This window comes from Phasianus colchicus, chromosome 9 (assembly GCF_987193195.1).
Source record: "Phasianus colchicus chromosome 9, bPhaCol1.hap1.1, whole genome shotgun sequence".
Classification (NCBI taxonomy): Eukaryota; Metazoa; Chordata; class Aves; order Galliformes; family Phasianidae; genus Phasianus; species Phasianus colchicus.
The window spans coordinates 18,685,965-18,709,892 of NC_143444.1; the positions used below are offsets into that span (position 1 = coordinate 18,685,965).

The following is a 23,928-nucleotide window of genomic DNA, read 5'->3' on the forward strand; positions in this document are numbered from 1 at the left end:
TGTGGATTATGTTTTGTTTAGCAAGTTTTGTACTCAAAATTTTTCTGCTTCTGGACTTTGTCCAGTGTTGTTTGAAGCCTGTATAAAAATATGTTGCAGAAATTTGAGACAAACTTGTATATTATTTTCACTTCTTTGACCTGAATAATTTTTGAGAAGCTGTATGCTTCTGGTTCTTTTCTGAATAAGTTCAGTAAATCATGTTAGAAATGTTTCTTAAAAAGATTCATTTTATAAAAAAATAAGTTTTTTAAGCCATCAGTGCATTATGAAAGTGTGGATAAACTGCTGCTTTGGATTGTAATTAGAAATCGATGTATTTCTGTCTATGAAGCTGAGACTATAGTTTTTTCTTTGTTTGTTTTTGTTGTGAGATAGTAAAACAAAAGTATGTTAACAATCAGGACTTTGTGAACAGATAATTTTGATAGACCTTTTTCATTACACAGAGTGTGTCAGAGTACGTGTCTTTGTGTCTGCATATAAACGTGACATATTTCTCTTTCCTGTAAGACAAGCTACAAAACCAAGCTTTGCTATGTTCATGGTAAGGTTTTTGTTGCTGTGGGTAGGGTTCTGAATTTGTTCTAGAATAAGCACAGAGAATTGCATGCTCATGAGTGGTTTAAGAGCTTGATATTCAGGCATCTTCTAGCAGGTGGCTAGAAACCCTAGAGTTAGTTTGCAGAGAATACTGTTTGCAGAGCACAAATCTTATCTTGAGCCATCTCTGACAGTGTAATCTTAAAACCAGCCCTTGAAAAACTTTCCTTAGTACAGAGACTTTGCAAGGATGGAAATCCCCTCATTCTCTTTCCTCCACAAGAAGGGCCTGCTTTACCTGCCTGTCTGCAGAGGTAGTTGCCTCTGACAGCCAAGTAACTGGGGTGGAGATTTGTCAGCATAAGGATGGTTCTCCTGTGTGCAGACATCACTTACTCTGGGTCCTTGGCTTCATTTTCAAACACTTAAATGACCTTAAGTGAATTAAGACTGTGCTAACTCTGAATATATACTCTAAGGTAGGAGTTCATTGCAATTTTCCTCAGGTAGAAGATGCTTTTGTGTAGACAGATGAGCACAGGTCAGCCCTTCTTCATCCCATAGTTCCTTGTCTTCCTTCTTTTGAGTTTGTCCATGCAGCTGTCGTTTCTGCTAAACCTGCCCACTTTAAAGCTAGATTGTGACAGGCTTCTCTCTAAATGACTGCATGTATAGCATCACTTCTCTTGTATTGAAATTATTGATTTTTGAGATATTTCTTCCAGCGACACCTATTTTAGTTGGTCATTTGATCAGAAGAAGAGGATGAAATTCTGAAATTGGCAAAGTTCATGAAATACATAATGGGGCTGTAACAAAATTTATGGCCTTCTGAGGCACAATTAGAAATCTAAATGTGTTACTGACTTATACTGGCATCTTTAGTTCTGCTTTATCAGCTTGATAAGAATACTTGCTCTTAGATTACTGTAATAAGTCAGAATATTTTGTAGCAATTTGTTTATCCACAGTCACATTAACAGGTTTATCCAGGATATCAGTTACAGATTTTTTACCTTTTTTTTTTTTTTTTCTCAACAGCAGTGCTGAGCTGCTTTCTCAGATGTGAGATAACATATCAAAATTACTTGACTCAAGTTACAGGACAGGATTGAAACCACAATGCCTTATAATTTTGCAAAGCAGCAATATCCCATGTGTGATTAGCAAAATGAAAGCACACCTGCTTTGAGTTTAGAGAAAAGGAGGCCTTTGGGTTTCTTAATGAATACATCTCTTTTGGAGCAAAATTGTTTAAACAATCCTATAACAGAAAAATTGCCTAATGTGCAATTTTCTTCTATTACCTAAAATTATCACCGAGTGAAGTTATTCTGTCCTTTAATCTTGTATATATGACTAATTCAATACAGAAGCACAGTTTTGGTTCAACAGAAGCTTATCCAAAATGTGAGGATACCTGGCTCTCTGAAATCAGTTGCAGAATTCCTTACAGTGGGTCTGTTGCATCATTTTAAAGCTGTACTGACTAAGAATATCATAGCCCAATACTGCCGGATATTCCACGTCATCCAAGACACTCCTACTATACAATCAACATCTTAAAAACCAGTTTTTTGATAGATTCCTATGGAGAATAAGGACTATTCTGGTTGTTTGTTTGTTTTTTTTTAAGCTGCAGTTTTTGGGAACTTGTTTATTTCCAGCACCTGTGGAGGACAGATACTTGGCCTATGCATGATCATGCACTGTTACAGGTCAGCTTGCTTGGGTCTGCTTAGGTGAGCGTAAAGACCAAGATTTCTATTTCAAGTGTTCTGAGGTGGATAGCACGTTCTAGGTGTATTTTTAATTCATTTTTTTTTTTTCCTTTAAGAGCTAAATAATGGTTGAAATGATTAAAGTTTGACAGTTTTGTGATTCCAGCACCACAAGAAAGATTTCTGGGATGAGGAGCAGGCTGTTCTCTTCAGAACTGTAGGAATTCTGTAAGGGCTAGAATTTATTCAAAGTGATTTTTTTAAAAAAGAAATACTGTGTCCTGCAAGGTAGTCCTTCCCTGAGGATGTCTGGGATGATATAAACAAGTTTGGATAATGGTTTTTTTTCTTGATAATGGGAAACTGGAGTGGGAAGAAAAAGTCAGTTTGGTTTTTTTTTAAACTATTTATCATGTATCTGTTTCTCTACCTGCAGGGTCATAAAGGTTTTATGGGACTTCAAGGGCCACGGGGTGAGCAGGTAAGTAATGAAAACATAGTTGACTGTACTCGTTAGATGAGCATTTCATGATGGATGAGTGCATAATCCAATATAAATACTCAGTACAAGCAATCAGTGTAAATTACCAACTGCTTAAAGATTCAGATTGCATAACGATCAGCGTGGTGAAGAATGGCCTAGATGAAACAGAAAAGACCGACTTATTTATCTTCAGCTATCATGCTAGCTTGGCAGAAATCGTGAAAATTTAAACCTACTGTTTAGATTTTCTCAAACAATCTACTAATTTAATGCATTTTTAGTCTTCTAGTATGTTGCAAATGAAGTGCTTATTCAGTGCCTTTTCTCACCTCTATGTAGTCCAAGAAGCAACCCTTTTGCAACAACTAATTGCTGAATATGTCGCGTTAGCAAGAACAAGGCACCTAGCTGCAGAATAAGTGGAACCATAAGTTCCCTTTTGGGCAACAGTCAAGGGAAAGGACAACAATAACAGATGATAGACACCAGAAAGGAGATAAAAAATACATAAGTATCACGCATAACTTTAATATGCTCTTTCCACAAATCTTTTCTCAGTGAGTGGTGATTTTTGTTATAGACCCACAGACATTTTACCGCGATGGCTGTAGTAGATAGCTGCAGTGAGAGCCAGTGGAAGAAAAATTCATTGTTAACTTCAGGAGAATATTGTCTCAAACTTTAAAGGAGTTGGTGGGGAAAAGTAATAGATCAGTTTCCATGGAGGGAAAAAGGTGCAACTTCATTGAAAAATAATTCTGCTTGCTATTTGCACAATCAAGTTTGAGTTCCTTTTGAAGTTCAGTTCAATTCAAGAATGTGAGAATTGACAATGTGCAACTGTGTGATACCTCAGTGTTCTCATACTACTGCTGTAAATGTTTTCCTTTGTTATTGTTTAGAAAATACTCCTCCTTTAAGAGAGCATGTTGGGGGGAAGCATTTAGATTTGCAAGTAGTTCTTAGTGCTGCCATTTTCAGACTTGGCTGGAGAAGATAAGTTAGATAAGTAGTCATCTGTAGCACTTAACCACGCCTATAGTTTTTAGAAGCTTTTAGAGCAAAGGTAGCTGTTCCTCTGAATTTGTGACTTGTTGAGCTCCTTGAATAGCTAGTAGTAGAATTTTAAAAGGAGGCTGTAAATGCAAATCTTCCACTACATTTTGAGCTTTCTCATACACATTTTTGTAAGTTCCCTCTGAGCCAAAATAGAAGACAGTAGATACTAGCTCCCCAGCAGAACATCTGTCAGAAGATGAATCGCTTCCAGTTGAAAACAGGTGGCAGAACATTGAAACAAAAAATACAGCAACCCATTTTTCATAGCATCATAGAATCCTTGGACTTGGAAGGGATTTATGACGGCTATCCAGTCCAACTCCCCTGCAATGAACAGGGACACCACAGCTAGATCAGGATACCCAGGCCATTACCCAGCCTTGCCTTTCCTCCAGGGAAAGTCTCTGCATTTTTGAGTTCTGGTTCCTGTTGCTGATGTTTCCCATAAATCAGCTGTGAAGAGCTCAGAGAGGGTGTCCTGATCCATTGCTATAGTAACACTGGCATATGACAATGGGTGAAAAGCTGAGGCTAGGATATTGTCCAGTTTATGGACTTGGCTTTCATAAAAGGAAGTTAAGTGAACAGACCTAGGTGGAGCTTCTCATGTCTTTGTGATGGGACCGTAGCATGTTGCATCATTTCAGGAAAGCATCTTTTTCAAAAAACAGTAAGCTGTGCAGATGTTGAGTAGTAAAACAACAACAAAATTGACTTTTGGGTTTGACTGGGAGGAAGAAGGTGGAAAGATGACTTTATAAGGGCAAAAGGATTCTTTAATGAAACTTTTAACACGTCTGTTAAAATATAGCTATGACCAGTGCAGTTACTTACAGCTGTAAGAACCTGTCTCCTACAGTCCTCCTCAACTACTTCCATAAGTTGCATATATATTTTTGTTATGAAAGTAAGTGGTATACTGTTTTTTTTCCCACAAAGTCTTACTTTTCTCTTGTAATGCTTTTTTAGGGATGTTGATGGAATGACTTACATATAATAATATGTACAACTCTAAACCTGACATTAAGCTTGTTTTCTGCTTTGGTTGATTTTTTTGTTTTGGTTTTGGTTTTGTTTGTTTGTTTGTTTTTTGCTTTTTTTTTTTTTTTTAATTTCTTCTTCTTCTCTGTTTAGGGAGTTCCAGGAATGGCTGGCAATGTTGGGGCAGTTGGTTACCCTGGCAGGCAGGTGCAGTAACTATGCTAATGTCTTGGTAGTTTGGTTCTTTTTATTTGTTCTTTTCAAAAGTACCACATCTAGCTCTTCTGAAACCACTAAGAATATAATGTATTGGCTCACTTCCTATGCTATAGTCATAATGCTGTACCTTTCCAGTGCATACAAATCACTGTACCTAATATCTTAATGTTGTAGTTCACAGAACCCCTTGTGGTTCTGTGTTTTGATTTCGTATTTTAAATTCAGAAGGAATAGGAGACTGCCTATTCCTGTATAGTAACAGGAACTATATAGCAATAGGCAGTCTCCTATTCCTTCTGACTATGAATTGCCCTAGTGTATTTACTTCATTGCTGAAACTATTTCTTCAGCCTTTTAGGGAAATAGAATATTTTACGAGATGGGAAAAAATATATATTAATTGAGAAGAAGAACCAGCTAACCATAAAAGAGCTTTTTATAAATACAGGCACTTACATAAATACTGACTTATTTTTTAATGTAAGGTAACAGATTCCTCAGTCCAATACAACTAAGACCAAGTAGAAATACTCATTGTTTTCCCTATATAAAGGTTTGTGAGCCAAATTCAGTTATTAACTTTGTGTTTTTATGTTGTCTTAAAGAGTGAAATTGACCAATACCAGTTTATTGGGTTAGGTTTGTAATGACTACATATTTAAATATTCCATTGCAATATTTTACGTAGTAATGGATGATAACAGGTTTGTATTGAATCACATAAAATACTTAGAACATTTGAACTACATACACTATTATGACATTAGCTTGACAATAAATTTAGTTGTGTCCAAATGTAAAAGCTTATGGAAAGCCCTGTGAAATTTTGTCACCATAAAACCAGATCACTAGGTCTGGAAAATGTTTACTCCAAGCAGAAACAATTGTAATATAAAGGAAGCTTCAGGACTGTCTAAGATTCAGCTATGAATTAATGAGAGACCTTTCTGAACATGGTCCCAGTGCACCAGTTGATAATATCCTCATCTGTGAGCATTTTGACGTAGTCAACAAATATATCCTTTTTTTTTTTTTTTTTTTTCCCAAACAAAGCATGTCTGTTTACTTAAATGAATTACAACTCACATATTTGTTTTTTTTAATAGGGCTTAGCTGGACCAGAAGGTAACCCAGGCCCTAAAGGTGCAAGGGTAAGCAAGCGCATCAAGCATTTTGGCATGTGTTTTTTTTCACACACAATGTATGTAATAAAGTGGTTGAGGAGTTGTACTCACTCCTGACAGTTATATGCCCAATTCACAAATGAGAAATCAGTGTTTATTTCAAAATAATAATATGATATTTTTTTTGCTATGGTGAGTAATCTCCTGTTATTGCTCTACCTCTCATTCGGAATGCATATGGGCAAGAAAAGTAAAGCAATAATGAACGTGGGGATGTGAGGGCTGGGAATGAGAAGTGGACATTTTCTGCCTGAAGCATTACTTCCATGATGGAAGCTCTCAAGAAGGTAGATATATCTGGCAATTGCAACTCTGCAATAGCTACAGAGGTTGATGAAGGGAAACACTCTTGTCACATAAACATTGTATAAGACCTTGTGTTGTACAGCTGCACTGAGTAGTTTGCTGTGTTCTCATGCATCTATTAAAGCTTACTGTAGATTTGTTCTTAGTGTTTTTTCAAATGAGATTACTAAAAGCATTTACCTGCAATAGCTTTTTAGATACGAGTCTGGTTTGTTGGTTTGTTGGGGGTTTTTTGTGTTTTATTTTGATGTCAGTTTTCATTACAGTGATGGGAAAAATGAGTTTGTCAGGATCAAGTGCCAACAGATATTGCACCCTCAGGGATTATATCTTTGTTTCTTCACTTTATTTTTGCTCAAATTCTAATTGCATTTTGTCTCATTCTCCTCTCAGCCAATGAGGCATTAAGTGATCGCAGTTGCTTCCTGAAAAGTTACTGATTGTCTGCTGACATAAGGCAAAAATGACCAGTGTTTAGCTTTATAAGTAATTTGAGGGAAAAACACCTGTAAGGCCTCAAGACTAAGCTCCTTATATGAACTCTACAGACAGCTTGCAACAAAAATGGCGAAGTCTGCTGAGGTACATGACTGTGTTGTGGAGGTGGCACAAAAGAAAAGAAATTTAAAAATTACATTATCCTCAGACAGCTAGAGAGAAGGATGAAAACAAGGGATTTTTGTTTTCTTAACTATTAATTGTTTCAATCTCGGTTTGAATCTTTTAATGCATTTTCACTTGTACTTTTTTTTTTGGTAAATCACCATTCTAATAGCATGCTTCTATCTCCACACAATTGTACAAGAGTATCTGTTTCTGACATCCTGTGAGAAAACTGGGAGAGAAATACACTGTGACTGCCCTTTAAGGAGGACATCCTGCTTAAGACAAGATAAACTTTCTAGTATGCTTGCATATTGCAAAAGTCAGACAAAGTTATTGAAAATAAGTAACATCTCTGCTGCATTTCAGAGAGAAGTCTAATTTCATAGGCTTTTTCATGTTTTATGTATTATAATAAAGTCTCTGCAAGCCTAACTTACTGGAACACTTTGTCCATACTTCTTTGTTAATTTATTAAGTATTTATATAATAGGAAATTATTTTTGCTGTTAGCTGGAGAGTAAATCCTGGTCATGTTAATGTCACTTGAGTTTCAGTGGTGATTTCAAACAAGCCTGGAATTAATCCATAGACCTTTAATCCACAGTTTGCCAACACTGATGGATAAGCAGTTCTGGTGGAAAGCAATCTTGTAATCATTAATTGTTCTTATTTATTTAGGGTTTCATTGGACCTCCAGGTGTGGCAGGACAAAGAGGATCTGAAGGAGAAAGGGTAGGTATGATGGAACATCAAGAAAGCATTAATGTTTAGGTGATTATATATGTTAAATGGTGAAAAATGCACAAGGTCAAACTACTTGAGTTTGCCTAAAAGCAAAACTGAGGTTTAGGAAATTATATGAATATGTCACAACAAATTATTATTTGAATTGTTCTTAGGACCACAGAGATCCATGAGTATTTTTCATTGAAGCAATTGTCAGTTGCCTCACAGTGTCCACGATAAAACTATATTTTGGTTGATATTTTTTTAATTGTGCTTCTTCTCAGGCTGTCTTTTCCAGTCAAAGGCAACCTTAAGTACTTGAATTTAAGCTGCTGAAGAAAATAAAAAAAAAAAAAAAAGAAAAAGAAAAAAGACTAGTTATGATGGATAATTTCTTTCTCAGGGCATTCCAGGCTTCCGTGGAAAAAGAGGGCCTAAAGGGAGACAGGTAAAACTTCTAATACTTATTATGATATCTACTGCCAATGTAAATAAACCTGTAATTCACTCCATAGATTTATTCAGTTGAAAAATATTTTTTTTTCCCACTGTTTCCAATTATTGCTTTGAGATACTGCAAATTCCAAGCAGTAATTCTATTTTGAAGAGAAGGATGCTTAACCTGATGAGGCTCATCGCTGGGTACTGATATCAGCTCTCTCAGGGTTAACAAAAGGGCAGGAACACATAAACATATTTGATAAAATTGGTGTTAGCTTGACATACAGATATAATGCAAATTTTGTGAGGTCTGATTTTGCTGTTTTGAAGGAAAATCAACACTTCTAATCCATGATATTTTTGGACAATGGTAAATTAAAGCTGTCCTCTAGTTAACATATGTTTCTACAGCTGAGAGTAAACACGGATCTGCCAAATGCACATTATCAAAGTTCACATATTTCCTGTGGTATATTTGCAATGCCAAGTCCTTTGTTTTCTGCTGCAACCTTATTATTTTAGGTCTTTGAAGCTGTCCAGGAGTTTCCAATTTTAAATTGCTTATGGTCTTTTACTGGAAACGGCGATGCCATTCTCCAGTCCTGCACTCAGCTGTGCTTAGCTGTTCAGATGACCTCCATCTACCATGCTGAACAAGCATGCTCAGCAGCAGTGGCGTGATTACCACCATATGGCCCTAGGTGTATGTGATGAAAATTACAGAAGATTCTGTTTATTACATTTTGTTTTATATATTGTTTTATACCAGCCAAAAAAATACTCACTCCCCTTCAGCTGAATTCCTTTCAGTGTAAAGAAAGGCATGCAGAGGGAAGTGCTATTAAGTTGATACTGTTCTTTCTGAAGCTGATATCAAACTAATAAAGTATAAAAACAAAGTAAGATTCTGGTTTTTAATTATTCAGCTAGCAGAACTGGGTGCTTCTGTCCTTATGACAACATTTAATTTGCTTGTTTGATTCGATTGCTGTTTTATGGTGTATATGACTGCTGAGTGAGAGCTATCAGTGCTGTCGATATATCATGGTAGTTGACATGGGCTGGGCAGCTGTACCACTGAGTCCCATGATGCATGGAAAGCACAGCTTGTGCTCAGTATGGGAAAAGGAAGAGGAGGCGATAACAAGGTGCTCCAAAAGCACTGTGTTTTTCATTCTCATTGACAAGCTTCACAGAGACTTCTGATCACCACTATATAGTTTTCCATCTTTGAAAGCTGGTGATGTGTATGCTGTAGGAAGCAGTTATGTTTTTCATTTGCAAAAGCAGAGCTTCTATCACTGTTTAGAGCACTTCTAAACAGTGCTCTGATGAGGAGTTAAAATTGTATAAACCAACTCAAAGTGGTTTGACAGAGGTGACAGCACCCAATGCACCTCTGCACAGCATTCCTAACTATGTTCATCTGGTACTGATTCCTTTGTAACGTTCTTTCTTTCCTCAATTCTAAGGTTCATTCTACAACCTTCCTACTTGATTAAAGACTACTCATATCGGGACCAAGCCTTGCTTGAAGTATTTGCTGGATTGGATTCTTAGAAAATATCAGTTATTTTAGCCCCAGTGATAGCTGTGATGACAGTTTTTTGTCATAGTATCCCTGAGTTAACTACTGCAGTGCTTTGGGGTAGGGTACTGTCATGAAAGGAAATTTGGCATGGAAATTGCATAGTGCCTCAAGTCAGGCTCCTGACCTTGTGTTCTAGAAAACAACTTATTTATTTGGACAACATTTCAATAATAATGCTGGTGAAAAAATATTCTCACTAGTGGTAGAGTATGATTACATGATGTATGATACATCCTGAGAAGGATTATCACTTTAGAAAGTGATATAAAGCATAAGAAAAGAAGAGGCTGTGATCTTTCACTGACAAAATACATTATGAAAAACAAAAAGTTGTGTTTGTTCCCTTTTAGTTTATCACCTCGAGAGCCTGACATCTATCATGTGTGATATTCGACAAAGGATCCTATCTGTAAAATTCAAACTATTATCAGTCAGCAGGTTTAGTGACTGGTTATTCAAATTTGTAATATCTTTGGCATATTTGAAGTAGAAAAGCATATTTGGTAAGCAATGATTGTACAGGGAGAACTTATTTTTATATTGTGTATATGATATGCTTTAAAGAAAATACTTCATAATGAAAGCATGTGTATCACATTTCTTTCCATTATATGCTTGCAATATGAAGTTTGGCTGGGTCTCCTGTAGTTTTAATGCATTGTCTGTACTGTAAGTATGATACATAGTGCTTTTATGTACAGTTTGACCACATTTAAGAATGTTTTTACGTAGTTTTCCTCTGTATGGGATTAGTTACAGGCAACAGCCAATATGACAGAACAGACCTTGTAAATTATAGCAAGAATTTAAATGTCTAGTCCATTATAGCTGTAGAAAACCAGTCCCATTTGTTTTATATTAACAATATGGATAGTCATCCTTCATATGCTTTATAGTACTGTTAGAAGGTAACACTGATGTAATGAAATACTACTACCATTTCCTGGTAGTAGTAGTAGTATATTTCTATGTTAGACTTTTCTAACTGTTTCCCTGTGTTGGATATTCCTTTCTTTTTCAGTAACTAGTGTAGTTTTATCAGCATTCATTAGAAGAAGTGGTTGAGATGGGATTATGATGACTGTAGGCAGTCAGGCCCCTTCCTAACTTTTGTTATGTTGTTGCGTTCCATCGGAAAGAAGTAAAATAGTCTGCAAAACCTGAGGAGGCAGCAAGTAGGGGTAGAGCAAGGATGGTGGTCTATTTCCATATTATTTTGCTTCTCTAGCAAGAAATGGAAATATTTTTTTTAAACTTTAACAGTTGATTATGCTAGTCAGAATTTTTTTTGCATTCTGGTGTTTCATAATCCTTGTCTTAATATTTGAGTCTCTGGAATCAAAACTGACCGAATGAGATACTTATATGTCTGGTTTGACTTATAGTTTCAGTCTCTAGGTGCAGACTATGACAAGTGTACACACTGGTTAAGGATAGTACTGTGCTACAAGGGTGAAAAACCTGATTTCTAACAAATGTATACTGCACCGAGTCTGCAGCCATTAATGTTTATGGAAGAATAAGGAAGGAAGGAAGGAAAGACAAATATTTTAATGAATAAGGTAGGGTACAGGAGAAAAAATAATCTTGAATTTGAAGTACTAAATAGGAAAAGAAATTCCAAACAACTGAAATAATCGTGTTTAATGTTGCTCTCAAGACATTCAGTCATCTAATTTTTCTCTACGCTTACATTTTGTAGTTGTATCTCTTTTGCTTATGATTTTAGAAGACAGCAAAGTACCGTTTGATTTGTGTAGCTGAAACTTTCAGCTTTTCTAGTTCCTTCTCCACTCTCTAAACCCTCTTGCTGATATCTTGATTTTTAATACATATAGGAATTTGGTATTTAGACTTTCCTTTGTGTCTAGGATACTAAAGAACAAGCATTCTCTATTCTGCATTAGGGTTTTCCTGGTGACTTTGGAGACAGAGGTCCCCCAGGGCCAGATGGGAATCCTGTAAGTATCATGTTATGTTGATTTACATGGTAAAATGCATAATGCTCAGTATTAACTCCCCTCCCAAACAGAAAGATTTATGCTTGAAAAGCAAGATGCTGAAGTTCACAGAAATACTGGACTGTTAATTTTATGTGAAAAGTGCAAGATACTTTAATAATAAGTAGTTCTTTTAAAGGAGAGAGAAAAGAACCTGATAGCTACCGAGAGCATGCACTTCCCAGAGAATCAGATGTCTTACTGACCTCATTGCATTACTAATGAATGTTTTTGTCTTCCAAAATTCTTGTATTAGATAAGATTTTGTATTGCTAATTAAATGATTATTCTAGGGTCACCTCAGCAATTGGGAGTTTGCCTGTGTGCCAAAGCTGCAGCTTTCATGTTTCTGGACTTGATGGTTAATTTTGTCCTTCAAATTGCTACTGAATAAAATTATGTCATTTTGGATACAAGTATGTCATTTACTGTGTTATAATCAGTATGATAACAGCTTTGTCCTTGGCAGTGTGCGCAGACTTAAAGTGGTATTCAAACTTCAGCACAGTCAAGTTATTTTACTGGCCACTCTCAAAGGAGCTTGCTGTCACGCTGCATTTGTAGGGAAACCCTGGCAGCAGACTCAAAACTCAAGTTTCATTTGATATGAGAAACCAGTGAAAAAGCTTTGGGCCAGACAAACAGCCAGTCAGTGCTGGGCAAAAGAGCAGCTGATTTAAATCAACTCTTATTGCTGGATGCTGGAAACTGCAGTCAGTTTGTCTTTAAAGGCTGTTCTTATGTGGACCAGCATCAGTAAATGGGCAAGGGTTCTTGCTGATGGCCTGCCTCTTCCTATTAGGAATTTATTTTAGAAATTTTGCTGCTGCAGTATGACAGTGTTTTGGAACACTGGGAAAAAAAGTATTTTATGTTTCTGGTCACTGAGGCAAAATTCCCCTTATGAGAATGTCAGGCAATAGCAACACAGAGAGCACTCTGAGGGGCTGTGTGACCTGCAGCTTGTCAGCGCTATGAAGAGGTGAGTTCTTCCCTCCCTCCTCGTACTCCTAAGTCTCCCTCTCTTCCTGATAGGGCAGAGATGTCTTTCCACAAGATCTGAGGAGGAATAGTACTTTAACAGAAACAAACTCAGAAAAATTGGATCCAAGAGTAGACTTATCAATTACCAGAAGCCAGTTGGAACAAAAATATTTGCAGACAAGTTCCTTCTAATTTGTCAAGACAACTGATTTTGCTGCTGTCTTAAGCAGGCAGCAACACTTCTCGCACTTCTCCCCCCAGACTCTCCATGCAGGGCTTGTTCAGGCAAGAGGACAGAGTTGCAGCTGCAGGGGCTGCCATGCTGATGGACTTGGCTGCTTTATTTTCTGCAGTGTTAAGAATTTTGGCCTCAGTTGAGATAAACTTGAGCACAGCACAGATGGTAGCAGAGCACTACTAAATTTCTTATTAAAGAAAATGCAAATATATAGTTTATATCAAGAAATATTTTGCCATCAAGAGAGTACGTCCCAAAGGTCTTTCCACACACTGAGCTGGTATTCTGTTTATATTTTAAAGGAATCTATACTTTCTTTTCAGATCACTAAGATTGAGTAAACATTTTATTAAAATCTAAAATTTGTTGCCTTTGTAGGGAATTGTTGGTGGTGTTGGTCCTCCTGGATTTCCAGGACTAAGAGTGAGTACATGCTTATTATAATTTTGATGTGGCTTCATTAGAACTTTTGTCTTTTGTATTTGTGAAATAATAAAAATAAATACAATAATCCACATACTCTGACAGTTGTTTAAACAGTTTGGATTAAATAGTGATGATTGAAATTGCAGAATAAAATTACTACAGTATTGCTGGGTATGAAGCACTTCTATATTTGGTTCGATTTTTGTGTCCTTATTTCTAATCTGATGTGTCTAGATATTTTATTTGAAATAACCACATTTTTCAGGTTTCTATTCCTAAATGCAGTATTAATTTTTGAAAGTGTGCAGTGCTTTCAGGCATCCTTTTTAAAGGATGTCCACAGCCCTCATTCATTCCCGTATGTGTCTTCCAAACTTCATGCAAATTAACTTTTTGAATGCAGTTTCATGTTTAGGTTTCTGGTATGTTTTTAGAGAACGTTGTGCTGCTCATTGTGAATTTTCAAACTGCATTTATATAAATTCAGTTGCACAAGAGAAGATCTGTGACATGAACATGTTGCAGAGGAAGTGGGACTGACTGTGATACTCTTGTACCATGTAGAATTACTACATCATTCAGATATTTCCACTGTTTTCTGGTAAAGAACCTGGGTTTGATTTTCTGTGTTGGCTTAATCAAGGCCGGCTACCCTGCAGCATTCATAGTTTGTAACACAAGAGTAAATAACATGCTTATACACAAGTTAAGAAAGCTATGGTTGTGTTCAATGTAGATTGTTGTTTTCCTTTCGTCAGCTTTATTTTATAACTTGAGAAACATTCTTGATAAATTTATTAGTTTACATGGATGATCATCCAACTTCACCTTTGAAGTATGACAGCTCAGCTGTCATCACCATCTTCTTAATGACACAATTAAAACAAAAAAGTATTGCTATTAAGAAGTCTCTTCCTACTTGATCGGGATTGTTATGGCATTGCTACAGTGAAGATGCACAAGCTTGGTGAAGGAACCACTGTGGCTTCCAGTCTTTATCATGCAGACATGATCTGTTGCAATCTTGCCAGCTGACATATTTGAGCCAGTTGGCCCATTCATGAGATTAGAAGTTGCACTCTTGAGAATCTGGTTTGAATTATAGTTTGCTTTTCTTTCTTACACGGTGTTCTTTGGGATTTTGTCTGATGGATTTTGATAATTTCATAAATGTACTTGAGATTTATCATATACTGCTTCTGTAAAGATGCTGTTATTGATTATTTTGTCTTAAACTTAGTTATCGGTTTATCCCTTTCTAAAATTCATGAGCAGATATGTATACAAGGTCAAAGTTCTACTTACCATATTGCTGAGTTGCAGTCATTTATACTGCAATTGAGTGTCAATACTATTCTGCGAAATAAATTATGGTCAGTCAGCAGCCAAAGCCATTTGTAAGCTTCAAAAAAATATAACCATAATGACAAAAAAAAAAAAAGTGATGGCATATTTAGGTTTTGACCAGCATGAGGTCAGTACACATTCTGCCATTGAATGGCCTGCCAGCTCCCATTTATATTAGGGGCACACCTTTGCTCTGTTCTGCCTATGTAAAAGCACTGATTATGTGCCTTCCTGCTTTATGAAACTTGTACTCAAAAGACAAAAGGTAAAGAACAGGAACAGACATATTTTTCCTTATCACATGCAATTACTAAGCTAGTTCTTGTGGTTTGTAGTTTTTGAGTTTTGCAGTGTGACAATTTGGAAAAGCACTTTGCAGGGCACGTGCTCATATTCACATCTTTTATTGGAATTAGTTTGACACACCCCATACCATGAATTGCTGGGAACGTTACATCATCTGACGCTGCTCCATTTGACCGCAAGGAATTAAGGGTCTTTGATGGAGCAGAGAGCACCTTTGATTCTTACACCTGTGCTTGTAGCTGAGCTGTACATATCTGCGCTGAAAAACAAACATTTTAAGAGGCAGAAATGATTTTGCAAATGAACTATTTTCAACACAGTTTATTGCTTGAGATGACAAATGTATGAATAAAAATATGTACAGACACGTACTTACGAAGTGCAAATACAGCTCAGTAAGATAGGGTCATCATGTACTCCTCTGACAGTTTAATAGATCTTATGGATATCTTGCAGTGTTTTTAAAGGTATTCTCTTTCACTGAGCCAAGACATGTTAGAAATGCTGCTCACCAGGAGTTAACTCTGTGTTTGCTTACTGATAAGGTAAGATTTTGCAGCTGAGGAAAATAGTGCAGCAATATTTGTTACAGATTTCTGAACAGCTTTGGAAGTTTCCAAGGCATCAGAAAGTCTGACTGGAATTTTGAAATAAGATTAGGACACAGCTAAGGAGGATTTCAGTATTAATGGCATGATTCCTGTGTGGATACTACAAGTATACAGACATGATTGGGAAAATGTGCTATTATGCACCATCTTTGGAGATTCTGTACGACATTGTATAACTGCTCTGATGCCCAGTGTCCCTGTCAGGAAGATGTTTGGAAGAGCTTTACTTTGTTGCAGAGTTTCTTTACAAGGGCCCATAGTGATCTTTAAACTGCAGCAGAATTTCACCAAGACCCCTGAGATTTGCATCACCACAGATGGTTTGTATGGTGCAGCCCTGTCTGTTCCCATTGTGCTTACTCTCCAAATGGAACTGTGCACCCTGGCCTCTGTTTTCTTGTGTCCCTTGTTCAGGCAATATGCCAGTTCTCAGTCTCTCAAGATTTGCCCAGCCATGAGTGTTGGTATGACAACAACTTTGAGAGAATTAGCAAACATAGTTATCAGTGGTAGCCTTTTTTTTTTTTTAAATGACTTTTTTCCCTTAAAAAAAAGAAATCCTAATATTAGGAAGCATTGATTTTTGTATTGTTTTTTCTTTCCGAGTATTCCATCAATTTTGAGAGGCTAAGAAAACTGATTTTATTTCATTTGTCACATGGAAGTGGTGGACAAAGCATGCTTCGTGTGGCTGAAGCAGCTTGTTTCCTAACTGCTAGCTGGTTTCAACGAAACTGAGCAGTGTGTGCTACCATACAGCAAAACTGTTGTAGGCAGGGGGCAGTTTCAAATACTTATTCAACTCTTTCCTTATCAGTGATCTAAACTCTGTATCACATCTTCACATTCAGGTGAAGATATTTGTATTTGTATTGATATTTATTGCTACATTCCTGTGTAGCCACAGAGGTATCAGGCCTTTTTTTCCCCCCTCCTTTTTCAGAGGCAGAATATGCATTAAGTAGGCTTCCCTGTCTGTAATACAGTTTTAGCTATTGCTGGATACATTTTTGTGTTTCATTCACAATCTTTCATTAATATTACTTGTGCAGTTGTGTTGATCATTTAAGATTCTTAATTTTTAAAATTCTGGTTCATTTTCTGTGTCATGAAACTATAGATTTAAATCCCAGATAGGAAGTATGCAGAAAATGTTAGAAGATACATAAGAACAGAAGTTGCATGCTCATCAGATTTTATGTTAGCATAGTTTATATGTTGGGAAAATCAAATCTCTGTTTTAACTGATAGAACTAACTGAGAGATGAAGAACCTCAGAAGTTGTCACAACTAAAAGTAGAATCTTTAAGCCAAATTCAATGTTTACTCAGTATTGCTGCCATGTAACCCTAAAAGTGATAGCCACTCATTGAATGTGTGGATGCAGTACAAGGAAGGCTTCCTAATCCTGCACTGCACAGTGCACCACTGTCTATTCTCTGACACGCATCCTACAGGAAAAGAGGGACTTTTGGTTGCTGGTGTTTCTGCTGAAGTGGATGGGAACCATAAAGGGCTTATAATGTGAATACTTTTAAACCAAGATTTTAGCCTGAAAAAGGTTTATTTTTCCTCTTCGTGGTGCAGAAAATGGTACAGTTATCATTCTCTAAGTTGCTCCACTTCTGTCAGGTGTTTAATATAGCCACTTTTTTCCCTGTCCCATAGGGAGACGTTGGGCCAGCAGGACTGAGCGGACCATCAGGAATTCCAGGGCCCATGGTATGGCGCTGAACATTCCTGCAGCCAGGTCTCTATGCTGCCTTCCATATAACAGGCATACACTGGATTTTTGTTTCCTTCATTTTAATAGGGTCTTCCAGGGAATATGGGACAGCCTGGAATGAAAGGTGATAAGGTGATTTAAATATTTCCATTATCTCAGAGATGTAGTTCTTTCAAACTTCTTTCATCATATCTTGAGTAAAATAACCTGCTTCACATTTTTTTCTGGTTCTGCTTTTGGTTTGTTATCTCTTTCAACTTTAATTTTTTAAAAGTACTTCAGACCCAGACCTGATACTTTAGACAAACTTTTGGACAAAGCATTTACTATGGAACATAAAAGAGTATCCCATGCTATTGCCCATTTCATTGTCATTCACAGATCTCTGTTATTTTCAGTGCTAAATGTTGATTCAATCTTTCTCCTTATCTAATTCTAAACCATAAATGTGTCTGTATAAAATGTGTTGTTTAGGGTGAGCATGGCCTTGCAGGAGATCCAGGAGATCAGGGGTACCCTGGAGACAAGGTAACCTATGGTTGTGTTGTTTTTTGTTTTTTTTTTTTACAGAATTGTCCATTTTCGGCCTTTTTTTTTTTTTTTTTTTTTTTTAGTTTTCCAATCTTAAAATGCTATGTCAGCTTCATAGAAAAAAATGCATAATAGTAGTTACTGGATGTCACTGAATTAACATTTATTTAAGAAATTCTAATTAAAACTTAATTAAGGAAAGCAGTGAAAAGCGACAAGTAAAGGGCATGGGCAGAGTTCTGGCTTTTATCTGTTAAGAGATGAATCAAATAAGAAAATAACTGCTGTAACCTGAGACCTGCTAAGTGTTGCAAGGGGGATTTTCCCTTGAACCTTGAATTTCCTCTGCACCTCACCTGGGTCAGCTGTGGCTAGCAGCACATGTTGTCTGGCCTTCCTAGGCCAACCCCTGAGAACTCTTGTTGAGAGCTGAATGTTAGAACTCATTTCTGATCCCACAGGTTTTTTTGAATGGTTTTGGATGGCAAAATGTAGCAATCTATTGTTTTCAGTGTAACACAACATGCTTTTGTTTGCATTTAGTGGCTTGGTTTGTTTTTTTTTTTCAGGGTGCTCCTGGTTCACCAGGACCTCCAGGAATCAGGGGAAAACCAGGACCCCAAGTAAGTTTAACCATAATTTTTTGCTCTCAATGTATCGCTTGCTATGTGTTATTGTATTGGAAACTACTTTGTATTTTATGTTCCTGCTGCACACAATCTTCTAGAAGCTACATCAAGAAGTACAAAGAAGAAGGTCTAAGCTGCTTTTGTGTGTCAGACAGTATTATGGAGTTCAGTAGATGTGTCTGATTTTAATATGGAAGTGCTTATTATGTTAGTCATTCTGTGATACTCATTTTGCTGGGAGAATACACGTCAGTAATGTTAGAAACAAATCCACTGACAGCTTTTGGAGCTTCCAAGATGACTGTTTGGGCTAGGTGAATTTGGAGAGAGCATGGGAAATCCTCTTAATAATGGCCAGTCATTTCTCACAGGGATGGGAGTAGTCATGAATTCAAGTATTTACTGATTGGTAGCAGCTTTAAAGCTCCTGTGTAGTGCTAGTGCTTCTTTAAAAATCATAATACCAACCTTCTGGTGTTGTTTCATTTTTGTTGTTGTTTTTTAGATTTTTTTTTATTTTGTTATTGTTGTTTGGTTGTTTTTAATAATCAAAATTTGTTTCCCCTTTCTTAAGGGAAAAATTGGAGATCCTGGATCCCAAGGACCACTGGGTCCCCCAGGTCCTGAGGTATGAAATTGCTCGATAAACGGAATGTTCTAAATTACTGAGGTCTGTGAAGCAAATGCATTTACCTCTAAGACTGTTGACTTAGTTGAATCAGAGAATACTTTTTACTTAGTTGCTTCCAAAGAATTGTTTTGCTCCATAAAGAAACAAAAATTCTAGCTCTTATTCTTTTATACAAAATATTAATTTATGCAATCCTTGATTAAAACAAGTAGCTCATTCGTTGATATGATTAGGATTAGTACTTATCTGAATCAGTTTTAAGAGCTCACACCTTGAATGGGGCTCATGTGTTTTCTCAAACACTTGAGTTCTACAGCATGTTTACAAATGAGATTCTCCAAGCCTCACTGCTTATTTATCTCCTACAAAACAAACTTAATTTGGAAAGAATGCAAAGAACAAGCACCAGTGACATAGGAAGCATTGTCAAGCGCTTGAATTTGGCTCAGCAGCTGCCTGAGAACTGGGTGTGATACTGCAGTATTACCGAATTGTACAGAGAAACCGATTCCGTCAGGAATTGTTCATTTGGGTGCTTTTGGGCATTTATACCAAAGTATATAAGGAAAAATGCTGTGGACTGTCCAGGAGACATTTTCTTTTGCTCAGGTGTGTGAAATTACTCCAGCCATTTTAGGGTGAATTAAATGCTTCATGTTAAGTGAATGTGAACACTTCAGTATTTTCCTCTGGGTGCCCGTCTGCAAAATGGCCAAAGGCTTAAGACTACAAAGTGATGTCTCTCCTTGCTTCGGTAACACAACATTGATCTGTATAAGTAGAAGTTCTGCCTGTTTCATGTGCAGACATAAAAACACAATCACCATATTCTGAAATAGAAAAAACAGCAGGGAATTAATACAGCAGTATATCAGGATCTTGAAAAACTCAAGTTCCAGAAGTTCTATAAGTTGGTATTTCTTTTTCTTTCAGAACTCTAGATAGTATCTTACTTTCTTTCTTACTTGCTCTTATAAAAAAAAAAAGCCAGCTTTTGTTGCCAGCGGCACAATAAGACTAATTAAGTACAGGTTTTCCTACAAGACAGTCCTGGTGTCATATTTCTAATCATTCTGCTGCTTCCAAAAAACAGGCAACAGGTCAAGCCCAACAGGCTTTGCTCCTTCTCTCAGGGTCTTGGCTTTTTGCGTACTTTATACAGCGAAGTGTGCAGTGGTCATTCCTGATGGGAATGAAATCAGTCAAATTTTTAACAGGTTTCTGTGTGTATTCAGAATACTTTATTTATTGGTAAATTTTGTTCTACAAATCACAATGAATTATCCCTCAAGAATGCTGATAGTTTCCTTCAGATATGCTCTGAGTATTATAAATGGGTTTCATCTGGAGCAGAGAGGGATTAGTCATTGTCTTCAATAGATCTTTATTCATCTGTGCATTGTTTTCATCTGAAGTTGTTAACTTACTCTTTCAAGAAAATTCTCATATGGGATTCAGCTGCTTTGCTTCATGCAGAACGCAGTAGCTTGTGAAGGAGAAAGATGATTGAGTGTTTTCTAAATGAATCACTGGTTACTTTGAGTTGTTCATTTCAAAAGAGAAAATAAGTTTATTTTCAGTGCATGTTTTCTCTTATCACATAGTGTTCTGAGTTGTACAGGCAATGTCATGAAAGCAGTAGTAACAGTCTTCTGTTTCAGTGTTATGCATATGTCATCCTGGAGACATTCCTTTTTCAGGCAGGCTTGTCTTGGGACACCCTCACCCTAGAAATGAAGGGATGTATAAGTAAATCAAACTTGATTTGCACTGCTTTGCCAGGGCAATGTATTTACTCGAGTTCTGAATCTGCCTAGAATGGGGGGGAAAAAAGTCTTCAATTTGATTTTAAACACCAACACTGATTTTTCTCTTGAGTTTTCCTGTTCATCTTGCAAGAAATGAATTTGAAAGTTCTTCCTTTTGGCACATGGCCTAGGTCTAGATGTGGTGGGATCTGCATGGTCACGCAGACAATACCATGGAAATTTGCTACAGTCTACAGCATCACCTTTCCTAATGTCTCTGCTGATGTTTTAATGTTGGCAGATAGCAAAACTGCACTGAAGTTCTTGCCTAAGCTCTTCCAATTTTGCAATGTAGACTTCCAGAACACAGCAAGACTCCATCCTTAATATGTTGATTGGTGGCCAGTGCTGCTATGAATCACCAGCCACTTTCTTGGTCACGAAGCAGCCAACCAGGTCTGTGGAGGAGGTATCTGGGAGGGCCAGCATAGGGCCTTGCACACTCTATGAAATAGACTCCACTAGATGCAGTACGCTTTGTGTCTCAGAAGAAAATAATTTGATAGTATCTCAGTGAGCATGGCTGAACACATCTGCATTGTTCAACTTGGCAAATATACAGACCAGCAGCATCACCATGCTGATGTCTTACCAATAACACATTGTGAAGCTTCCCTTTAATATCTACTGTAATACAGGATTGCTAGTTTTTTCTGTCCTCTGAAAAATTGCAATTGTATGTTTGTAATTTGTATGCTGGATTCCTTCCTTCATCCTTTCCAAAATCAGAATTGAAGGTTTGCTGAGGAAAAAAAAAAGGTTTTGTCTCTGCCCTTTAAAAATGCTGACATTAAGCTTTTTTAAAGAAAAAAAAAAATGATTTATTGAATTGTCTTTCTGGATAGCATGTCCTTTCAGAAGAAGAAAAAGCATTTATTTGAGAATGCAAAATTGCAGCTCTCACTTTCTCAGTTCAGAGAGATTGTGGTTTAAGTAAAAATCTGTCTTTAGTAATTTGATAATAAGTAGTACTAAAGCTCTGTTGAAGCTTCTTGCTAAAGATCAGTAGCAACACCCAGCCAATTTGCTTCTGAAAATTTATTCTAAATATTTATTCAAATAAAACACAGCATGCTGTTGGACAAAATCTTTTTCAAGCAGGAACATTCATCAGCTGAAGAGAGATTTTTGCTCTCTGTTATTCTTGCACCACAACTCACATCCCCAACCCACTGAGAGATGCTGGTGAGCTGGAGGGTGTGATGCTGACAAGTGGCATGTGGAAACTGCTTGGAATGAGCAAGATTCTGCAAATGCAAGGGAATTCCTAGTGGTAAGGGGATGTGACTTCCAAATGTTTGATATTCTATTTAGCAGCAGAACAGGAAAACAAACAAAAGAAAAGCAATAATCTTTGCAGTTTTCTTCATTTCTGTGAGAACTGACTTCACTACAAAAACACAAACCCTAAAATAGTAGCAGCCTTCACATTTGGTTTGTTTTTAATTAAGTATTTTGCAGATAAATGAGAACAATAAATGTTCGTTTATTTCCAGAATTTACTTTATATTTAAATTGTTTGGCTCCAAAAAGCAACTTCCACAGTGAGATTAAACTACCTTTGCTTTCAGACAGGTGATCACTGTAGTTATTTTCTGGCATTCTCTAGTATGATTAAACTGAGTGAACTCGTAAGTGCTTTGCTGGCAAAAGGCCACCTCTGCAGCAAGATTTTGAAAATAATTTGTAGCCTGCCAGCTGTCAGGTTTCTGGCTGATGGCAAGACCAGAGTCTACTCTGTAACCTCCCTTAGATGTCATAATATCAAGTGAGGTTTTATTCTTAGTAGCCTGTGCTGAAAGCCTGTTACAGCTGGAAAATGTATGCTGATCTCCCAGCTCCTGTGTTGCTATGTAACGTCCGTAAAGCAGCAAACTTAAATTAAGGAAAGGTTTATTTCATGGTGTATTTCAGATAAGCATGACCTAACTCTTCAGTGTTTTTCAGTACATATGGCTGCCCAGTGTATTTTATTTAAAAAAAACAACAACAACAAACAAACAAAGAATCAAACAAAAAAAAAAAACTCTTACAAACTGCATAGAAATTTTGAGTGATTTAAAGATGAAGATTAGTTATTGGAGTGCCTTTGTCACATCAAAGTGCCACCTAGAGGCATGTAGGAGTTGTTGCACAGGTCTATCAGCTGCTTCATGGCAAAAAAGAAATGACCAACACAATGCTTTGTGAAATGCTGTGTCTTAGGGTTGTTCCAGTTCCTCTGAATGCTCAGCTCAATTCTTTTTTTCAGTGTTTAGTGTATTTTCTTTATGACTTATTAGTATTCAACAGCTAATGCTAAGGTGCTTGTTGCTTGGTTTTTTTTTGTTTGTTTGTTTGTTTGTTTGTTTTTAAGAAATTGCAATTGTATTCAAGTTTTATATGTTTGTGTTTGATTTAACATATAAAGCATCTAAAATATTTTTATCCTGTGAACATCTTTTCTTAAAACTCTTACTCTATACTGCTAAGGACAAGTCATAAAAAGAATGGAGGAGATATCTGCAAATAGAAACAGTGATGCACTAAATATTGTTTATGATGATGTGGCAGCTCTACTGTTCTAGTTGAGGGTGAAGGGATGTATTTTATTTCCCAACATTACTTTTCTGTGTTTTTTCTTTACCTGGTAAACTTGATTCCTTTTGTTTGTTTAGTATTTTCTCTTTTGAGATGTGGTTGTACTTTTTTCTGTGTGATTTTAGCCAATGGTTATGAATAACCATTAGAAATTATTATATTCTATATATATTCTGTATATAGAAATTCTGGAAGAATAAAATATGGCTAACTGTTATCTTAGACCTCTTTCATAGTTAGAGAGCCTAAA

At 36.7% G+C, this 23,928-nt stretch overlaps 1 protein-coding gene across 1 annotated transcript in view; it reads left to right on the forward strand.

Annotated features, from left to right (window-relative positions):
- COL24A1 (collagen type XXIV alpha 1 chain) overlaps positions 1-23,928 on the forward strand; it is a 119,067-nt gene that overhangs the window by 27,951 nt on the left and 67,188 nt on the right. Inside the window, exons 8-19 of the mRNA XM_090146412.1 lie at positions 2,701-2,745; positions 4,942-4,995; positions 6,114-6,158; positions 7,782-7,835; positions 8,233-8,277; positions 11,769-11,822; positions 13,462-13,506; positions 17,442-17,495; positions 17,587-17,631; positions 17,974-18,027; positions 18,600-18,653; positions 19,234-19,287. Coding sequence (XP_090002538.1) covers positions 2,701-2,745; positions 4,942-4,995; positions 6,114-6,158; positions 7,782-7,835; positions 8,233-8,277; positions 11,769-11,822; positions 13,462-13,506; positions 17,442-17,495; positions 17,587-17,631; positions 17,974-18,027; positions 18,600-18,653; positions 19,234-19,287 — 603 coding nt within the window. The remainder of the gene's footprint in view (positions 1-2,700; positions 2,746-4,941; positions 4,996-6,113; positions 6,159-7,781; positions 7,836-8,232; positions 8,278-11,768; positions 11,823-13,461; positions 13,507-17,441; positions 17,496-17,586; positions 17,632-17,973; positions 18,028-18,599; positions 18,654-19,233; positions 19,288-23,928) is intronic.